General features: G+C 47.7%; 1 protein-coding gene across 2 annotated transcripts in view; it reads left to right on the plus strand.

Moving 5' to 3' along the window:
* The window catches only part of LOC119971889 (zinc finger protein 143-like), a 131,567-nt gene that overhangs the window by 50,092 nt on the left and 61,884 nt on the right, over positions 1 to 19,591 (plus strand). Inside the window, exons 3-7 of one of the 2 annotated variants that reach the window (XM_038808170.1) lie at positions 48 to 155; positions 1,016 to 1,099; positions 7,905 to 7,985; positions 8,072 to 8,268; positions 12,709 to 12,783. In XM_038808170.1, the coding sequence (XP_038664098.1) occupies positions 48 to 155; positions 1,016 to 1,099; positions 7,905 to 7,985; positions 8,072 to 8,268; positions 12,709 to 12,783 (545 nt within the window). The remainder of the gene's footprint in view (positions 1 to 47; positions 156 to 1,015; positions 1,100 to 7,904; positions 7,986 to 8,071; positions 8,269 to 12,708; positions 12,784 to 19,591) is intronic. The other variant, XM_038808171.1, reaches the window with a different exon arrangement.

The raw sequence follows: 19,591 nt of genomic DNA on the forward strand, positions 1-19,591 counted from the left end.
CTTTATGGCATACTATTCTGGACAGTAATTAGTTTCTTTTTATTTAGATGGTGATCGACTGGAAAATATGGATGGTGTGAGTTTGCAAGCTGTTACTCTTGCAGATGGGACTACAGCATATATTCAACACAATCCTAAAGGTGTAGAATTTCATGGTGAATTTCTAATTATACAGCAAGTCTACTAATCCATGTGTATTTTGCATAATTTGGCCTTTTGACAGTTTTGTTTACAGTTCTAACTTTATATTACCATGATGGTCGACACAATATTTTTAACATGCAAGGAACTAAATGTGTACTAGTTGAGCATTTGTTAAATAGTGTTTCCTAATCCTTCACCACCACTAACTCTCCCATCCACCCCCCCCAATTCTCCCCGAGCTGCCAGCTATGATTTTTTTCCACTTTTCTGTCTTCCTCTATTGACTTGGATACAATTCCGCAGGCACTAGCTGCCTTTGAGCACTTCAGATTGAGTGAACCTACACATCAAATGTAAACAGGCTATTTAACAATAGTGGGTGTTTTAAAAAAAACCTGAGATCTTCTCTCCCTTCACCAACTTTCCAGCAGGAGTCGCTGATCTTGAATAGGAAACCTAACTGCTTTCCTTTTGGCCACCTTAGCCTAGGGATACTATGGCCAATTTTTTTTTAACAATCCAATTAAGGGGCAATTTAGCATGGCCAGTCCACCTACCCAGCACACATTTGGGTTGTGGGAGTCAGACCCATGCAGACACTGGGTGAATATGCAGACTCCACAGAGACAGTGACCCGGCACCGGAATCGAACCCGGGTCCTTGGCGTCGTGAGGCAGTAGTGACTATGGCCAATTTTAATACCCTTTCACTGTTTTGACTGTAATCGGGTAAAGCAGATGTGAGCAGGTTAGTACCTGGAACATTCCTGAACTGTGCCGCTCAGCAGTGCAACCACAGGTAGATTTACTTACTGAGTGCTTGAAAGAATCTGAGCTTTTGTATATGATGAGATATACTTGATGTGTTTCAGATGGGAAGTTAGTTGATGGCCAAGTGATTCAACTGGAGGATGGTTCTGCAGCATATGTCCAACAAGTTTCAGTACCAAAATCAGGTGAGTGATGATCAACTAATGCATATAAGATGTTGGGTCATTTATTTCACTCTTGCTATATAACACCTTAAATTGAAAGAAGTTTTATGCAAGTTTGATTGTTAGTTGTGAACATTTTTTCAAAAAGTCAACATCAATAACAATATCAAACTCTCGATATTTCGAATGTAACGGTATGAACTATAGTTTTCTCAAACTCAACATGATAAAACATAAAAAATTACATTAATACCATGCAGTGGAATAAATAGACTATAAATGATAAATGTAATATAGATATAATATATCTATAAATAATAAATAGATACAAATCATTTAGTAGTACAAAACTTGTGTATTGCTGAAAAATAAATTTTTTGCAGAAGCTTAAAAAAAAATATTGGATGAGATTCAGTCTCGCAGATAGGGAGGACGGGTTTACCTTTTGCAGGGCCTCACTCCATAGTCCGGCTTCTAAGGCACCCCCAGCTCCTCTGCCCATTTCTGTTTGATTTCCTCCACCGAACACTTCTTTCTCAAACAATTCCCGATATGTGCCCGAGATCCAACCCTCTCCTATCTCATTCTCAGACAAAATCTTATCTTGCAGCGCCGCAGACGTAATTTCGGGGAAGTAGCCAATTCCTTCCTAACAAAGTGCCTGACTTTCAGGCACCGAGACCCATTCCCCCCCTTCGGTTGGAACGGAATATTCGGCCCTACTGAAGGAGGATCACTAGCTCGCAATGTTCCTACCTGTGTACCACCCCGCAAAATGGGCAAAAAGGACCAAAGAATCCAACCTTGGGCAGGAGCCACCTAATGTGTGAAGACTCACTTCAAGGTCGCCACCTGAAGTATCCTGTAGAAGCTTTTAGTCTTGCACTCATCAAGACAAATTGCAAGAATATCAATGTACGGGAAACAACAAATTTATACTGTATGAGGAGAGAGTGCTGATTGGTTGGCAAGTGGATTCTGATTGATGGGGGCGTTATAAGGAGAATGCATCAGTTGATGGTGACTGTAAAGTAGTTTGCGGCATCCTCATAAAATTCACAAATTTCATAGGTTTGCCCATTACTCCAGGCTTATCATGCCTCGCCTAGAACACTTTCTGCCTCTGCGACAGTCCTTCAAGAGGCAATTCAGTAAAATATCAGCCCCAGTTTGGGACAGTACACCTGCGGACCTGGTGAGTCCTACCCTCAGCATGCAAATGGCAACAAGACTAGTAATTGCAATCAAGTCAGGGTGGCATCTTCTCTTCCCTTGTTGGAGCAAACATTCAGAAAACATAGGTGTATAACACCGAAACACACAAAAACAGCTTGGAAGCCAAAGAACAGGAGGGGGTAGCCATGACACAGCAAGGAAGAGATGGGGGGGGGGAACATGAAACTCAACCAAGCCCAACAAATGTGAGACAGGGAGCGTGGGGGGGCGTGTGCAGGGGCAGCAACCTGAACCAAAGGGAGGAAAAACAAAGAGAAAACTGGTGGGAAGCAAAACGCAGGGAACCCCAATCGCCACTGCAAGTACTGTAAGGGGGGAACTGTAAGGAAGTACTTGCAGTGGCAATTGGGATTTCCTGCATTTTGCTTCCCACCAGTTTCCTCATTGTTTTGCTTCCCTTTGGTTCAGGTTGTTGAATTGTTGCAGATAGGTGTAGTTAAAAAAATTGTTTTTAAATGTTTTAATTGCGTTTTTGGTATATAAAACAAATATAAATATTAACAAACAGTAGGAGGTAAAGAGAAAGTAAAACTATTTAGATCGGCTTCAACTATTTACATACATGCATCGCAGTTTCCTTTTTCTCCCTCCTTACAGTTCTTGCAGTGGTGATTGGGGTTTCCTGCGTTTTGCTCCCCACCCCCTCCCCCATGTCTCATGTTTGTTGAGCTTGGTTGAGTTCCATGTTGCCTTGATTCCCCATATCTTCCTTGCTGTGTCATGGCTACCTCCTCCTGTTCTTTGGCTTCCAAGTTGTTGGCCACAAGCAGATCTTGGAACAACAAGTTAATAGCTCCCACGTTTTGTGGCAGCCTTCTTCTGACCCTCGGATGGCGAACTTAATTTTCTCCATTTGGAGAAATTCTGAAAGGCTGGACAGCTGGTCTGTAGCTTTGAATGGTGCTGCTGATCGCTAGCTGAGCAGGAATCTCCGGCGGGCAATTAGGGAGGCAAAGGCGAGGGTGTCTGCCCTCCTCCACATGAAGAGATCTGACTGTTCTATACCCTAAAGACTGCCACTCTTGGGCATGGCTCCACCCTCATCCACACCACTTTGGACATTGCCTCGAAGAAGAACTCAACTTGACTGGGGCAAGACCAGAACATGTGGGCATGGTTGGCCGGGCCTCCTTGGCACCGTTTGCATCTATCCCCCACCTCCGGGAAGAACCTGCTCATTTGGATTCTGGTTAAGTGGACTCTATGTACCACTTTTAACAGCATTAGGCTTAGCCTTGCGCATGTGGAGGTGGAGTTGACCCTGTGCAGGGTAAATTTTTGATTTGTAGGTACCCAAGTTGTTTCCACCCATCAACTGGAATCTTTCTGTCAGCTCTTCAAGCATTGTTAACCTGTTGTTGGTGTAAAAGTCCCTAACTGTCAGCGTCCCCCTGTCCAGTCTCCACCTTTTGAAGATGGCATCCATAGTCGCCACCGTGAACCTGTGGCTGTTGCAGATGGTGGCTTTGTCAGACATTTTGGTTAACCCAAAATGCTGTCACAGTTGGTTCCACGACCAGAGTGTTGCTACCACCACTGGGCTTGTTGAATATTTATTAGATCGTGATAGGAGTGCCGCTGTGGCTAGGGAGGCCCCTCTGCAGGTGCCCTCCTCCATAAGCACCCACTTGGCCTCTGGCTCCTTTATCCACCTCTTCACTCTCTCTGCAGTTGCTGCCCAGTGGTAATATTGCAGGTTTGGGAAGGCTACGCCCCCCCATGGATCTTGTTCTTTGCAGTACTTTCTTTGGGATTCTTGCATTCTTCATGCCCCACACAAATGCCATAATCTGTTTGTCCAGTGAATTGAAAAAGACCGTGGGGATGTAGATCGGGATGGAGCTAAACAGGAAGAGGAACGAAAGAGAAAATGCTGGAAAATCTCAGCAAGTCTGGCAGCATCTGTAGGGAGAGAAGAGCTAACGTTTCGAGTCCGATGACTCTTTGTCAAAGTTAACAGACAGAGAAAGTGGGAAATATTTATACTGTGGAGTGAGAATGAAAGATGAGTCATAGCCACAGAAACCCAGGGAAACCGGGCGCTAATGGCCACAGAAACGAAGGGGAAAGAGTGCTAATGGCAGTCCCCAGAGAGGGACTGGTTTCCCTGGGTTTCCTCTCCCATTTCTAGTGGTGCTTCCAGGCCCTGTCTCCTGTCCTCCCCCACATCCAGTCCATCGAGGAACTGCTTCATCCCTGACTCTCCTGCTGGAGGCAATACAGCCCTCGGTAGAAGGTGTCAAAAGCCTTGTTGACCTTATCTGACTCTGCTACCAATTTGCCCTTGCTATCCCTGATCTGGGCTATTTCCCTCGTGGCTGCCTGCTTTCTCAGCTGGTGAGCCAGCAGGCGGCTAGCCTTGTCTCCGTATTCGTACAGGTTCTCCTGTGCCTGGCGAAGTTGGTGCTCTGCTTTCCTCGTAGAGAGCAGGTTAAATCCTTTTGGAGTGTTTTCCTCTCTGCCAGGTGATCTACGGTCGGGGCCGCGGAGTATCGCCGGTGTACCTCCAGTATGGAGTTGACTAGCTGTTGCCTAGTCACTCTATTTTCCCTTTCTTCATGCCTTGTAGGCTTACGCTAGGAGCGGCGCCGCGTCAATTACGCGGGCCGGGCCTTGGCGCCGCGTGAATGCAGCGCCGCGTAAATTACGCGGCCGACATTGCGTAAATGACGTCACCCGCGCATGCGCAGGCTGGCCGGCACCTACCCGCGCATGAGCGGTTGCCGTCCTCCCCGCGGGCGCCCCGCAAGACATGGAGGATTGATCTTGCTGGGCGACGGCGGAAAAGAGTGCGTCTTTTAGAGACACTGGCCCGCCGATCGGTGGGCACCGATCGCGGGCCAGACACCTACTGAGCGCCCCCCTGGTGCTCGATCCTCCTCCTCCTCCCCCCCCCCCCCCCCACCCCACAGGCCGCACATGCAGCGTTCACGCGCTGTTCACGCCGGCAGCGACCAGGTGTGGTTGGCGCCAGTGTGAACCCGTCAGATTGGGCAGGCCGCTCAGCCCATCCGGGCTGGAGAATCGCCGCTCGCCTGCTACAAACAGCGAGCGGCAATTCTCCAAGCGGCCTGTTGTGAAACGCGGCATGCCATTTTGGGGGTGGGGGGGTGGGAGAATTGCGTGTGGGTGCCAGGGCGGCGTGGCGGGAATCGCCCGGCATTCCCGTGATTCTCCCACCCAGCGTGGGGGTCGGAGAATTGCGCCCAGTATTCCAAACCACACGCGGTTTCTGTACAGCGATGCCTTTGCTGTGTTAAATTCAGCCCGGCACTTGGCCAGATCAGTCTCAATGACCTAATAAACCTGGATCCTGTGACCTTCCTAGTTACAATTGTGGACTGTTTGGCCCAGCGCAGGATACTTTCCCGGTCCTGATACCGGTGCATCTTTGCAATTATAGCCCTCGGCTGTTCCCCGGTTTTGGGCTTTGGTCGAAGCAACCTGTGCGCTCTGTCAATTTTTGGTGGGTTGGGGAAGCTGTCCTTTCCCAGCAGATTGCCCAGCATTTGGGCCACACTGTCTGTGGGGATTTGACCTTCGATCCCTACTGGTAGGCCCACGATTTACAGGTTCTGCTGCCTTGACCAGTTCTCTTGGTCCTCTATTTTTCCCCTCGGGTTCCCTTGTGTCATGACCAGTCGTGCTGCTTTCTTTTCCAGGGCGACGATCCGGTCAGTTGTAGCACTTTCCAGCTCTTTAATTGTTTCCTCATGGGCTTCAAGTCGCTTCTCCGCATTGTCCAGGGCCACCTGCACAGTCGCCAGAGGTTCGGCAACCGCATCCTTCACCGCAGCTTGTATGTCCGATTTTGTTTCTTCTCGATGTTCTCTCAATTCTCTTGAGAGAAACATCCTCGATCCATCCCCTGGTGTGGGTGGGTGGGTGGGGGGAGCTTCTCCTGCGGCGGGTCAGTCCCTCTCACTCTGGCAATGTCTGGGTTTCACTGCCTCGTGCGCAGCACGTTCAGTTGTTTGTCCAGGCTTTTTTCACTCCTGGTCTCCATTCGCTCTCTGGATTGGTTGCTATTTCGAATCTTTTCCTCCTTCTGTGCTTTGTTAGTGGTGAGGGGATGATTTGTGTTGTTAGCAAGTGTTTTTCTGGCATAAAGAGCCTATTTTTCAGGTTTATGGGAGGACAGCCACCTGATGTGCGACTTCCCATCACCTGAAGTCCCGGGTGGAGTTAAAATTAAACTCAAAACAGGGCAGCATGGTGGCGCAGTGGTTAGCATTGTTGCATCATGCGCTGAGGTCCCAGGTTCGATCCCAGTTCTGAGTCACTGTGTGGAGTTTGCACATTCTCCCTGTGTTTGCGTGGGTTTCACACCCACAACCCAAAGATGTGCGGGGTAGGTGGATTGGCCATGCTAAATTGCCCTTCAATTGGAAAAAATGAATTGGGTACTCTAAATTTATAAACAAAAAAGAAATTAATTTCAAAACGCAAAATGTAGTATTTATATTTGTATTTCATTTCATTTTTTTTTCCATATATATTTTTCTATCAGTCTTTGATGGAATGTGGGTATCGCTGACAGGGCCAGCATTTGCTGCCTACCCCTACTTCCTCTTGAGAAGGTAGTAAACTGCTGTGGTCTTTTCTGCAGTGGAATGGTCCAACTTGAGGTCCAACAAGGCCATTTCAGAGGACTGTTCAGAGTAAACCACCTTACTGTGGGTCGGGAGTCACATGTAGGCCAGACCAGGAAAGACGGCAGATTTCCTTCCCGACAGGAACAGTGAACCAGGTGGCTTTTTATAAGACATTGAAGATTGTTTCAGGTCACTATTACTAAGTCATGATTTGAATTCCAAATGTTATTAATTAATTAAATTTAAATTGGGATTTGAACCTGTGCCCCCAGGGCGGCACAGTAGCTAGCACTGTTGCTTCCCAGTGCCAGGGACCCGGATTCGATTCCTGGCTTGGTTCACTGTCTGTGTGGAGTCTGCATGTTCTCCCTGTGTCTGCATGGATTTTCTCCGGGTGCTCCGGTTTCTTCCCACAAGTCCCGAAAGACATGCCTGTTAGGTGAATTGGACATTCTGAATTTTCCCTCAGAATATGAACAGGTGCCCGAGTGTGGCGACTAGGGGATTTTCACAATAACTTCATAGTAGTGTTAGTGTAAGCCTACTTGTGACACTAATAAAGATTAAATTAATTGGTTAACTAATCCAATGATACGACTAGACTACCCTCTCCCCTGTTAATGATGTGAAATGGGTTTCAGTATATTTATGGAATGTACAGCCTTTTTGAGGCCATTCTTTATGTTTGGGTCCAGATAGTATCTCCCTGTGACAAACGTGTCCTCACCTGAATAACAGACTTGCAGAGGTTTATGTCAGGTATTGTTGGACAACAACCTGGAGCGAATGCACAGGTTGACACTTTTTTTTTCTTCTCCGTAGCTCAGTTGCATTAATATATACATCAATGACTCATGGGAATGGCTTAGTAACAGCAACGGCAATGTCTTTATCTGCTGAGTCATTGTGGGACTGCCTAATTTATATTGCAATATCCCCAAAGAACTGAAATGTAGTTACTCAAAAACTCTTGTGCTGGCTGTGACCTCTTGCAGGAGATTGTTTGCGTTTTGAGGACGGACAGGCAGTTCAACTAGAGGATGGATCCACTGCATTTATCCATCATACACCGAAAGGTAAATTATTACACAGTTTAAAATAAAGCTGTCATAAGAGGAAATTATGATTATTCAATTCTGCCTCTCTTTTCTTTATGATTAAGATGGCTATGATCCAAATGCAGTACAAGCTGTCCAGTTGGAAGATGGAACTACAGCCTATATTCACCATACAATACAAGTTCCACAATCTGACACCATCCTTACCGTTCAAGCTGACAGCACCCTGACAGGACTACATACAGGAGAAGCCACAGTAGATCCTGAGACCATCACTGCACTTGAGCAGTATGCCACAAAAGTAAGTGTCTGTTTAAATGTCAACTTTTTAACATTGCCTGATGCCTCAATCTGACTTTCATTCAGGTTGTTACATTGTTTTGTTGTTGTTTCTCTGCTGCACCTAGTGGTGCACAAGGCAGACTTTCAAGTGTCTCCATAGCTAGTTTTTCCTGGAACAAGTCGCTAGTCTGTTGCCGGAGGCTGCCATTGGCGTGTTGGAAGGATTTTGCAAGTTGCCAGTCAACCTGTTGGTCATGTTATGAACAGACCTTCCTTGGCCATCAAGTCCTGGGGTGGGACTCTACCCCAGAGCTTCTGGCTCCGAATACAGGGACACTACTCACTGCTCCACAAGATCTCCTAGGTTGTTACATACTTCTTAATTTTTAATGTTTGATATAATCTTCAAAAATATCTTTGATGTCTTGAAGTAATAGAACATAGAACAGTACAGCACAGAACAGGCCCTTCGGCCCTCGATGTTGTGCCGAGCCTTGTCCGAAACCAAGATCAAGCTATCCCAACCCTGTCATTCTGGTGTGCTCCATGTGCCTATCCAATAGCTGCTTGAAAATTCCTAAAGTGTCCGACTCCACTATCACAGCAGGCAGTCCATTCCACACCCTAACCACTCTGAGTAAAGAACCTACCTCGGATATCCCTCTTATATCTCCCACCCTGAATCTTATAGTTATGCCCCCTTGTAATAGCTACATCCACCCGAGGAAATAGTCTCTGAACGTCAACTCTATCTATCCCCCTCATCATCTTATAAACCTCTATTAAGATGCCTCTCATCCTCCTCCTCTCCAAAGAGAAAAGCCCTCGCTCCCTCAACCTTTCCTCATAAGACATATCCTGCAAACCAGGCAGCATCCTGGTAAATCTCCATTGCACCCTTTCCAATGCTTCCACATCCTTCCTATAATAAGGTGTCAGAACTGCACACAATACTCCAAATGTGGTCTCACCAGGGTCATGTATAGTTGCAGCATAACCCCGCGGCTCTTAAACTCAAGCCCCCTGTTAATAAACGCTAACACACAATAAGCCTTCTTCACGGCTCTATCCACTTGAGTGGCAACCTTCAAAGATCTGTGGACATGAACCCCAAGATCTCTCTGTTCCTCCACATTCCTCAAAACCCTGCCATTGACCCTGTAATCCGCATTCAAATTTTTTGTACCAAAGTGAATCACCTCGCACTTATCAGGGTTAAACTCCATCTGCCATTTTTCGGCCCAGCTCTGCATCCTATCAATGTCTCTTTGCAGCCTACAACAGCCCTCCACCTCATCCACTACTCCACCAATCTTGGTGTCATCAGCAAATTTACTGACCCACCCTTCAGCCCCCTCCTCCAAGTCATTGATGAAAATCACAAATAGCAGAGGACCCAGCACTGATTCCTGTGGTACACCGCTGGTAACTGGTCTCCAGTCTGAAAATTTTCCATCCACCACCACTCTCTGTCTTCTATGTGATAGCCAGTTACTTATCCAATTGGCCAAATTTCCCTCTATCCCACACCTCCTTACTTTCTTCATGAGCCGACCACGGGGAACCTTATCAAACGTCTTACTAAAATCCATGTATACGACATCAACTGCTCTACCTTCATCTACACACTTAGTTACCTCCTCAAAGAATTCAGTCAAATTTGTGAGGCAAGACTTACCCTTCACGAATCCGTGTTGACTATCCCAGATTAAGCTGCATCTTTCCAAATGGTCATAAATCCTACCCTTCAAGACTTTTTCCATTAATTTACCGACCACCTAAGTAAGACTAACTGGCCTATAATTATCAGGGTCATTCCTATTCCCTTTCTTGAACAGAGGAACAACATTCACCACTCTCCAGTCGTCTGGCACTATCCCCAGTCGTCTGGCACTATCCCCGTGGACAGTGAGGACCCAAAGATCAAAGCCAAAAGCTCTGCAATCTCATCCCTTGCCTTTCAAAGAATCCTAGGATATATCCCATCCGGCCCAGGGGACTTGTCGACCCTCAGGTTTTTCAAAATTGCTAATACATCCTTCCTCAGAACATCTACCTCCTCCAGCCTACCCTGTCAATATTGGTGCTGAGATGCACTATTGCAACTCCTGAGTCCAAGACTGGGGGAAGGGCAATTATGATGCCATTAGACATGACTTAGGATGTGTAGGTTGGAGAAGTAGGCTGCAAGGGTTGGGCACACTGGATATGTGGAGCTTGTTCAAGGAACAGCTATTGCGTGTTCTTGATAAGTACGTACCAGTCAGGCACGGAGGAAGGGGTCGAGCGAGGGAACCATGGTTTACCAAAGAAGTGGAATCTCTTGTTAAGAGGAAGAAGGAGGCCTATGTGAAGATGAGGCGTGAAGTTTCAGTTGGGGTGCTTGATAGTTACAAGGAAGCGAGGAAGGATCTAAAGAGAGAGCTAAGACGAGCAAGGAGGGGACATGAGAAGTCTTTGGCAGGTAGGATCAAGGAAAACCCAAAAGCTTTCTATAGGTATGTCAGGAATAAAAGAATGACGAGGGTAAGAGTAGGGCCAGTCAAGGACAGTGGTGGGAAGTTGTGTGTGGAGGCTGAGGAGATAAGCGAGATACTAAATAAATACTTTTCGTCAGTATTCACTCAGGAAAAAAATAATGTTGTGGAGGAGAATGCTGAGACCCAGGCTATTAGAATAGATGGCATTGAGGTGCGTAGGGAAGAAGTGTTGGCAATTCTGGACAAGGTGAAAATAGTTAAGTCCCCGGGGCCTGATGGGATTTATCCTAGGATTCTCTGGGAAGCCAGGGAAGAGATTGCTGAGCCTTTGGCTTTGATTTTTATGTCATCATTGGCTACAGGAATAGTGCCAGAGGACTGGAGGATAGCAAATGTGGTCCCTTTGTTCAATAAGGGGAGTAGAGATAACCCCGGTAACTATAGGCCGGTGAGCCTCACGTCTGTTGTGGGTAAAGTCTTGGAGAGGATTATAAGAGATACGATTTATAATCATCTGGATAGGAATAATATGATTAGGGATAGTCAGCATGGTTTTGTGAAGGGTAGGTCATGCCTCACAAACCTTATCGAGTTCTTTGAGAAGGTGACTGAACAGGTAGACGAGGGTAGAGCAGTTGATGTGGTGTATATGGATTTCAGTAAAGTGTTTGATAAGGTTCCCCACGGTCGGCTATTGCAGAAAATACGGAGGCTGGGGATTGAGGGTGATTTAGAGATGTGGATCAGAAATTGGCTAGTTGAAAGAAGACAGAGGTTGTTGGTTGATGGGAAATGTTCAGAATGGAGTTCAGTTACGAGTGACGTATCACAAGGATCTGTTCTGGGGCCGTTGCTGTTTGTCATTTTTATAAATGACCTAGAGGAGGGCGCAGAAGGATGGGTGAGTAAATTTGCAGACGACACTAAAGTCGGTGGAGTTGTAGACAGTGCGGAAGGATGTTGCAGGTTACAGAGGGACATAGATAAGCTGCAGAGCTGGGCTGAGAGGTGGCAAATGGAGTTTAATGTGGAGAAGTGTGAGGTGATTCACTTTGGAAAGAATAACAGGAATGCGGAATATTTGGCTAATGGTAAAATTCTTGGTAGTGTGGATGAGCAGAGGGATCTCGGTGTCCATGTACATAGATCCCTGAAAGTTGCCACCCAGGTTGATAGGGTTGTGAAGAAGGCCTATGGTGTGTTGGCCTTTATTGGTAGAGGGATTGAGTTCCAGAGCCATGAGGTCATGTTGCAGCTGTACAAAACTCTGGTACGGCCGCATTTGGAGTATTGCGTACAGTTCTGGTCACCTCATTATAGGAAGGACGTGGAAGCTTTGGAACGGGTGCAGAGGAGATTTACCAGGATGTTGCCTGGTATGGAGGGAAAATCTTATGAGGAAAGGCTGATGGACTTGAGGTTGTTTTCGTTAGAGAGAAGAAGGATAAGAGGTGACTTAATAGAGGCATACAAAATGATCAGAGGGTTAGATAGGGTGGACAGCGAGAGCCTTCTCCCGCGGATGGAGGTGGCTAGCACGAGGGGACATAGCCTTAAATTGAGGGGTAATAGATATAGGACAGAGGTCAGAGGTGGGTTTTTTACGCAAAGAGTGGTGAGGCCGTGGAATGCCCTACCTGCAACAGTAGTGAACTTGCCAACATTGAGGGCATTTAAAAGTTTATTGGATAAGCATATGGATGATAATGGCATAGTGTAGGTTAGATGGCCTTTAGTTTTTGACTTCCCATGTCGGTGCAACATCGTGGGCCGAAGGGCCTGTACTGCGCTGTATCATTCTATGTTCTATGTTCTAAGAGGAAAGTTGATATAGTTGGGTACCGAAGGAAAAAGATGGTCAGAAGCTGGTTAGATGTCAGCAGTTGAGAGAAGTGCATAAATTTCGCGTAAATTATATCACTGTTTCAACATAATTGTTAGCATTTTATCCAATTGAACTTATTTTCTTTTCTCTGTAGATAACAGCTGATGGAAGCGAGAGTGTCAGCAGTACAGGACTAGTGAATGAGGGCGATCATGAGAAGAAAATGCAGGTACGGCTTAGTTGGGGCCAGTTCCTTAGATGTATTCAAGAGGGAGCTGGAGCTGGACCTGGCCCTTGAGGCTAAAGGGATCAAGGGGTATGGAGAGAAAGCAGGAATGGGGTCCAGAATTTGCATGATCAGCCATGATCATAGTGAATGGTGGTGCAGGCCTATTTTCTATGTAGTTACACTACAGTAAGCACTGGAGCAATAACTGATTGGTTCTGTGAAGTTCCATTATACTTCACACTTCATACATTGATACTGCCCCTCGTAACTCTTCTAGAACCTGACTAGTACACCAGATTCCAGATCTGCATTATAGCTAACACAAGAACATATGAAATAGGAGCAGGTGGAGGCCATTCATTCGATCCTACGAACCATTTGATAAGATCATGGCTAATCTGATGATAGCCTCAACATCACTTTCCTACCACTCACCCCCCCTTCCCAATAGCCTTTGACTCCCTTGTTCATCAAGGGACCAGTGTTGGGTCCCTTGTTGTTTGTAGCATACATTAACAATCTGGATATGAATGTAGGAGGTATGATAAGTAAGTCTTTTCCTCCTCCCTCAGTAAGGTTCTCTCGGGATCTTAATCTTTCAATAAGATTCCCTCTCATTCTTCATAACTCCGGTGTATGCATGCCCAACCAGTCCAATGTTTCGTCATAAGATAACCCCCCTTAGCCCAGGAATCAGTCGAGTGAACCTTTTCTGAACTGCTTCTAATGCAATTATGGGCAGCATGATAGCACAGTTGTTAGCTGGGGTCCCAGGTTCGATTCCCGGCTTGGATCATTGTCTGTGCGGAGTCTGCACATTCTCCCCGTGTCTGCGTGGGTTTCCTCCTGGTGCCCCGGTTTCCTCCCACAGTCTAAAGATGTGCAAGCTAGGTAAATTGGCCATGATAAATTGGCCTTCGTGACCAAAAAGGTTAGGTGGGATTACTGGGTTACGGGGACAGGGTGGAGGCGAGGGCTTAAGTAGGGTGCTATTTTGCTCTTTCCAAGAGCCGGTGCATACTCGATGTGCCGAATGGCCTTCTTCTGCACTGTAAATTCTATGATTCTATGATCCATTCATAACTAAGTAGACCAGAACTGTACCCAGCACTCTTGATGTGATCTCATCAATACCATATACACCTGTCGCACATCTCTGGCGAGATTCTCCATTTCAGAGTCTTAGTGCTGCGCTGGGACAGAATCGCTGGACTTCTACAACAGCAAAATTGGCGCCGTTCCCAAAGCAATTCAATAACCGTTAATGGGCTAGCACTGGCGTCACGTGGAACATTGTCGATTACAATGAAAAACGATTTCGGATTGGTCGGGTCGAGATTGACACTCGAGAGGCTGACAAGCTGCAGCCACATATTAGCACTCCGCTCTCCACACACACTCATCCCAGCCAACAAGGTGGCAGCACGAAGATGTGCACCCTGGTTCGTGGACACAGAGCTCGAGACCCTGTTGTACGCTGAGGAGAAGAGGCAGACTACTATGTTCCCCAGGGTGGGAAGGAGGCTGCCACCCACTGCTGTACACTGGAGCTTGGAGCAGATGGCAGAGGCCGTGAGTGGCATGGGCCCCACCGCCAGGACCGGACAGCAGTGTTGCAACAAACTGCACCACCATCCCAAACTGCGATCCAGTCATGCATCATGTTTTGTATTTTGAAGGATCACCTGGCAATAAGGCAGGCCCTTCTGCAGTCCCCTTCCCCAACCCCGAGTGGATAGTAGCGAGGAAGAGGACACTGATACTGACGGGAGCCTTTAAACCGCAGCCCCTTACACCCCGGTGTACCAGTCCAGGGACGACACTGACTTTGTGACAAATCAGTCTCCAACACCCTCCACCTTCCCAGAGACACTCACCTTGGTTTGGCACCTCAGTGAAGAGGCTCCTAGGAGCACTATCTGACCCGCACCACACATGTGCTGTGGTACATCAGGTGGAGGTAGGAACCCCCGAGGGGGTGGATGGATAGAGGGCCGTCTGTCCCCAGGGATTAGCTGCTGTCCGGGTTTTGGGCTTCTGGAAAGGGCTGTCCCATCGATAGTGCAGAGGATGTCACAGAGCCAGGGACTGCAAACATCCAGTGCCTGCATGTACAGTTGGAGGAGTCCAACTGCCTGCAGGGGCGGAGGGGGTGCCGACCATGCGTGCCACCCAGGAGAATGCTGCGGGGTGACGGGGATGGAGTGTCTGTGCCACTGGCCAGGCCTCCTGGTTGGTGAACCTGGGGATGATTAGAGCTTCCCTTGAATGCCGGCCTGGATGAACATGTTCTGCAGCCTTCTGTGCCTCCCGCCCTGCTTTCCTGCCCATCCTCCCCCGCATGCTCCTCGTCAGACGAGGCCTGCCATTCATCTTTCTCATCCAGCATGTTGTCTCTCTGCTGCGCGATGTTGTGGTGGATACAACAGACCACCTCAATGTGAAGCCTCTCCTAGCACGGTACTGGAGAGCCCCTCCAGAGCGATACAGGCGCCTGAACAGCATCTTTAGGATGCCAAAGCACCACTCGATCATGCCACTGGCTGCGGCATGGGTGTCGTTGTAGCGGGTCTCCACGTTGGTCTGTGGCCTCCAGAAAGGTGTCTTCAGCCACGACCACAGCGGATAACTCCTGTTGCCCAGGAGTCAGCCCCTCAGCCGGGGTGCGCCTTGAAGAGGTCAGAAACCATTGAGTTTGCCTCAAGATGTTGTGCACAATGTCTGGGTATCAGATTCAGGCGTGCATCTCGTGGTCTCATGCCAGCTGCACGTTCATGGAGTGGCACCTCTTTCAGTTTGTGAAGACCGGCCCATCATGGACTGGTGCTCGTAGGGCGACATGCATCCCATTGATCACCCTCTGGACCCGGGGCACCTTGGCGATGACAGCTAACCCTGCTGTCTGGGCATCCTGGTGGGCTCAGTCCACATTAAATTTGATATATTGTGCTGACTGGGCCTCCGTGATGGCATAGATGCACCTGTGCGCCGAGATTCCAGATAGGTCACCCACTCGGCGCCTGGAAGGACCCCTTGGCGTAAAGGTTCAGGACGATGATCACCTTGATGGCCACCGGGAGTGGGTATCGTCTCCGATACCTGTACAGCGCCAGGTGCGTCATGATCTGGCAGATATGTCGCGTTGTTCCCCTGATCACCCGGAGTGTTCAACGGCATGCCTGGTCCGGCAGGTCGTCGAAAGATGAAAGCCTGATGCGTTGCCTCCTTCCCACCTCTTCCTTGGCCTGTTGGGGGCCGGCTCTCCATTCTCATCATCTGCCTCCTGTTCCTTTGGCAAAGGCTCCGATGCTGCAGGGTCCTCCTCAAGCAGCTCCTGCTCATACAACCTCCGTGCATCCCCAGGACTGTGGCGGTCAGGATGAAGGCCACCATTCCTGGTTGGATTCCGATAGCCATTGTCTGCAGGGGGTGAAAGTCAGGCATTTTAGAATGTTGCATACCCTATGCCCAAATAGGTCCACGGGCTGCACGGTGGCCCTGGTCTGCAACCCCTGCCCCCACATGTCCCTCTTCTCCTCCTCCCACCTCTCCCATCCTTCCAACCCACCACCGGCCGTTCGCCTGCTGCCCTGCCCTCCACACCCCTGGTCCCGTCGGTACCTGGCACCGTGGGGACCTCTGGCCTTGCCACCCGTCCCTGCTGCCAGGGGTACGGTTGGCTGTTGCTACCCATCTGGCGCCCTCCTGCCAGGTCTACTGTGAAGTTGCCCTTGGGTGGGTCGCGTGCTGGCCAGGTGGCGACCGTTGGGGGGTGGGTTGGAGTTGGTGGGGCATCCTTACAGCCGGTGTCACTCTGCACAACCTCAGGCCAGGGTGAGCGGTCAGTGGGGTGCGCAGCGAGATGGCTGCCTTGCAGGCTGCAGCAATGGGGGTCCATGCCTAGGTGCCCTGCCCCGTGGGGGGGTCATCCTGACCCCAAGGCCCATCCCCTGGTCGCCCCTCTGCATGTCCTCCTTCGTCTCTCTCTCTCTCTCTCTCTCTCTCTCTCTCTCTCTCTCTTCCCCCCCCCCCCCCCCCCCCCCCCCCCCCCCCCCCCTCTCCCTCTCCCTCTCTCTTATCGGCCAGGCCCCAGAGATCAGGCCCGCTAATGATATGCGCACGGCATTTACTGTACATGCGGAGTAGAATGCATTGATGCCGCTGTCGAGGCGCCAGAGCATGGCATTCTGACGGGGCCGGCGCTTTCCGTGATTTTGGCTTCACGTGCGATTCTCCTGCCAATCGTCCTTCCCGATTCCGGCATCGGCTGACAAGAATTCCGCCCCCCTACTTTTAAATTCCATTTCCCTAACAAAAAACATTTATTTTGCCTTCGTAGTCACTTGCTGTACCTGCATACTGACCTTTACATCATGTACCAGGATACCCAGATCCCTCTGTACCACCGAGTTCAGCAGTTCCTTTCCAGATGTTGCTTTCTCTATTTTTCCTGCTGAAATGGACAAGTTCACATTTTTCCATATTACACTCCACCTGTCAATTTTCTGCCCACTCACTTACCTATCTATATGCCTTTATTGACTTCTTATGTCCGCTTCATTCCTATAGTTTCATTCCTATCTTTGTGTCATCAACAAATTTAGCAACCATATATTCGGCCCGTCAGCCAAGTCATTGATAGTTAAGGCCCCAGCACTGATGCCCCATAGCTATCCGCTGCCAACATGAAAGTGACCCATTTATACTGTTTCTCTGTTTCCGGTTCGCTAACCAATCCTCTATCCAGTGCCTTTGTTACTCTTAAACCATGAATTCTTAATTTGTGTAGTGACCATTGATGTGGCATCTTGTCACACCTAGAAATCTAAATACACCACACCCACAGATTCGCCTTTATCCACGTTGCTTATTACATAAAACATAGAACAGTACAGGCCATTCGACCCACGATGTTGTGCCAACCATTTATCCTAATCTAAAATCAACCTAACCTACACCCCTTCAATTTATTGCCGTCCATGTGCCTGTCAACATTCCTCAAAGAACTCCAATAAATTAGCCAAACATGATTTCCCTTCTACAAAACCATGTTACATAGAAGCATAGAATATAGGAGCAGAAGTTGGCCCTTCAGCCCTGCAAGCCTGCTCTGCCATTCGTTATGATCATGACTGATCATCCAATACTTTCCCCCTCTATTCCTTGATCCCTGTGGCCCTAAGAGCTGCATCTACCTCCACCTTGGCCTCAACTGATTTCTGTGGTGGCGAATTCCACAGGCTTACCACTCTGTGTGAAGATATTTCTCCTCACCTCACTCGAAAGTCGTTTCCCGGTATCATTAGACTGTGACCCCTGGTTCTGAACTCGCCTTACATCGGGAAAAGCCTTCTTGCATCTACCCTGTTTAATCCTGTTAGAATTTTATAGTTTCTATGAGAGCCCTCCTCATTCTTCTAAACTTCAGTGAACATAATCCTAACCAACTCAATTTCTCACACGTCAGTCTCACCATCCCAGGGGTCAGCCTGGTAAATCTTCGGTGCACTCCCTCCTTAGCAAGAACATCCTCTCTCAGATAAGGAGACCACACAACTGCACACAGTATTCCAGATGGTCTCACCAAGGTCCTGTATAATTGCAGCAAGACATCCCTGTAGTCGAATCTTCTTGCTATGAAGGCCAACATATCATTTGTCTTCTTTACCACCTGCTGCACCTGCATGCTTATTTTCAGCAACTGGTGTACAGGGACACTCGGGTCTGGTTGCACATTCCCCTCTCTCAATCAATAGCCATTCAGATAATAACATGCCTTCCTGCTTTTGCTATCCTCAACATTATACTGCATCTGCCATGCATTTGTCCATTCACTCAACTTGTTCAAATCACACAGAAGCATCTGTGCATCCACCTCACAGCTCACCCTCCCACCCAGCTTTGTGTCTTCTGCAAATTTGGAGCTATTACATTTAGTTCCCTCATCTAAATCATTAATGTATATGGTGAATAGCTGGGGTCCTAGCACTGATCCCTGGGGTACCCCATGGGTCATCTCCCTGTGATTTAGAAAAATGATCAGTTTATTCCTATTCTTTGTTTCTTGTCTGCCAAACAATTTCCTATCCATCTCATTACACTACCCCCAATCCCATGTGCTTTAATTTTACACTAATCTCTATGTCAAAGTTTAAAAATAAATCTTAAACCTACAACAGGAACTAGGACTGTAGTTGTGAATCAGAAATTAATTCCTATAAGCTGGTGCCATCAGCCCTATATCTTCAGTGTTTTCATATGTTAACTCATCCTTCTGAATCCTCCAGTAAATCCACATTTGATGCATGTGCTTTAAACATATTGGCAGTGCAGTAAGTGTGAAAAAGTGCCTCCTACCATCTCGATGTGTTCTCTGCTTGGGTATCTTACACTCTGGTTGTTGCTCAAATAGCAAAACCAACTCTACCGAGTGCGTAAATGATTTAAATACTTCAATTAAACCTCTACATACTTTGCAATAAAAATTGCAATTCCAATATGACGACTAAGGCTCATAAAAATGTGTATCCATCTTGTTGCCCTCTCTGAAAGTTTTCAAAGATTTTGACAGCTATCACATAAAAGGACAATATTTCACATGTGGCCTGGTATGTGGGATGTTGATTAACAGGCCTTGGGGATTTATCACCTTCAACCCCATCAATTTTCCCAACACCATTTTCTTACTAATACTGATTTTCTTCAGTTTCTCCCTCTCACTAAACCGTATGTTCCCCAACATTCCTGGTTCATTATTTGTGTCCTCCTCTGTGAAGACAATTGTATTTGGATTGAATAGTATCTCTAT

This window comes from Scyliorhinus canicula, chromosome 9 (genome assembly GCF_902713615.1).
Source record: "Scyliorhinus canicula chromosome 9, sScyCan1.1, whole genome shotgun sequence".
Classification (NCBI taxonomy): Eukaryota; Metazoa; Chordata; class Chondrichthyes; order Carcharhiniformes; family Scyliorhinidae; genus Scyliorhinus; species Scyliorhinus canicula.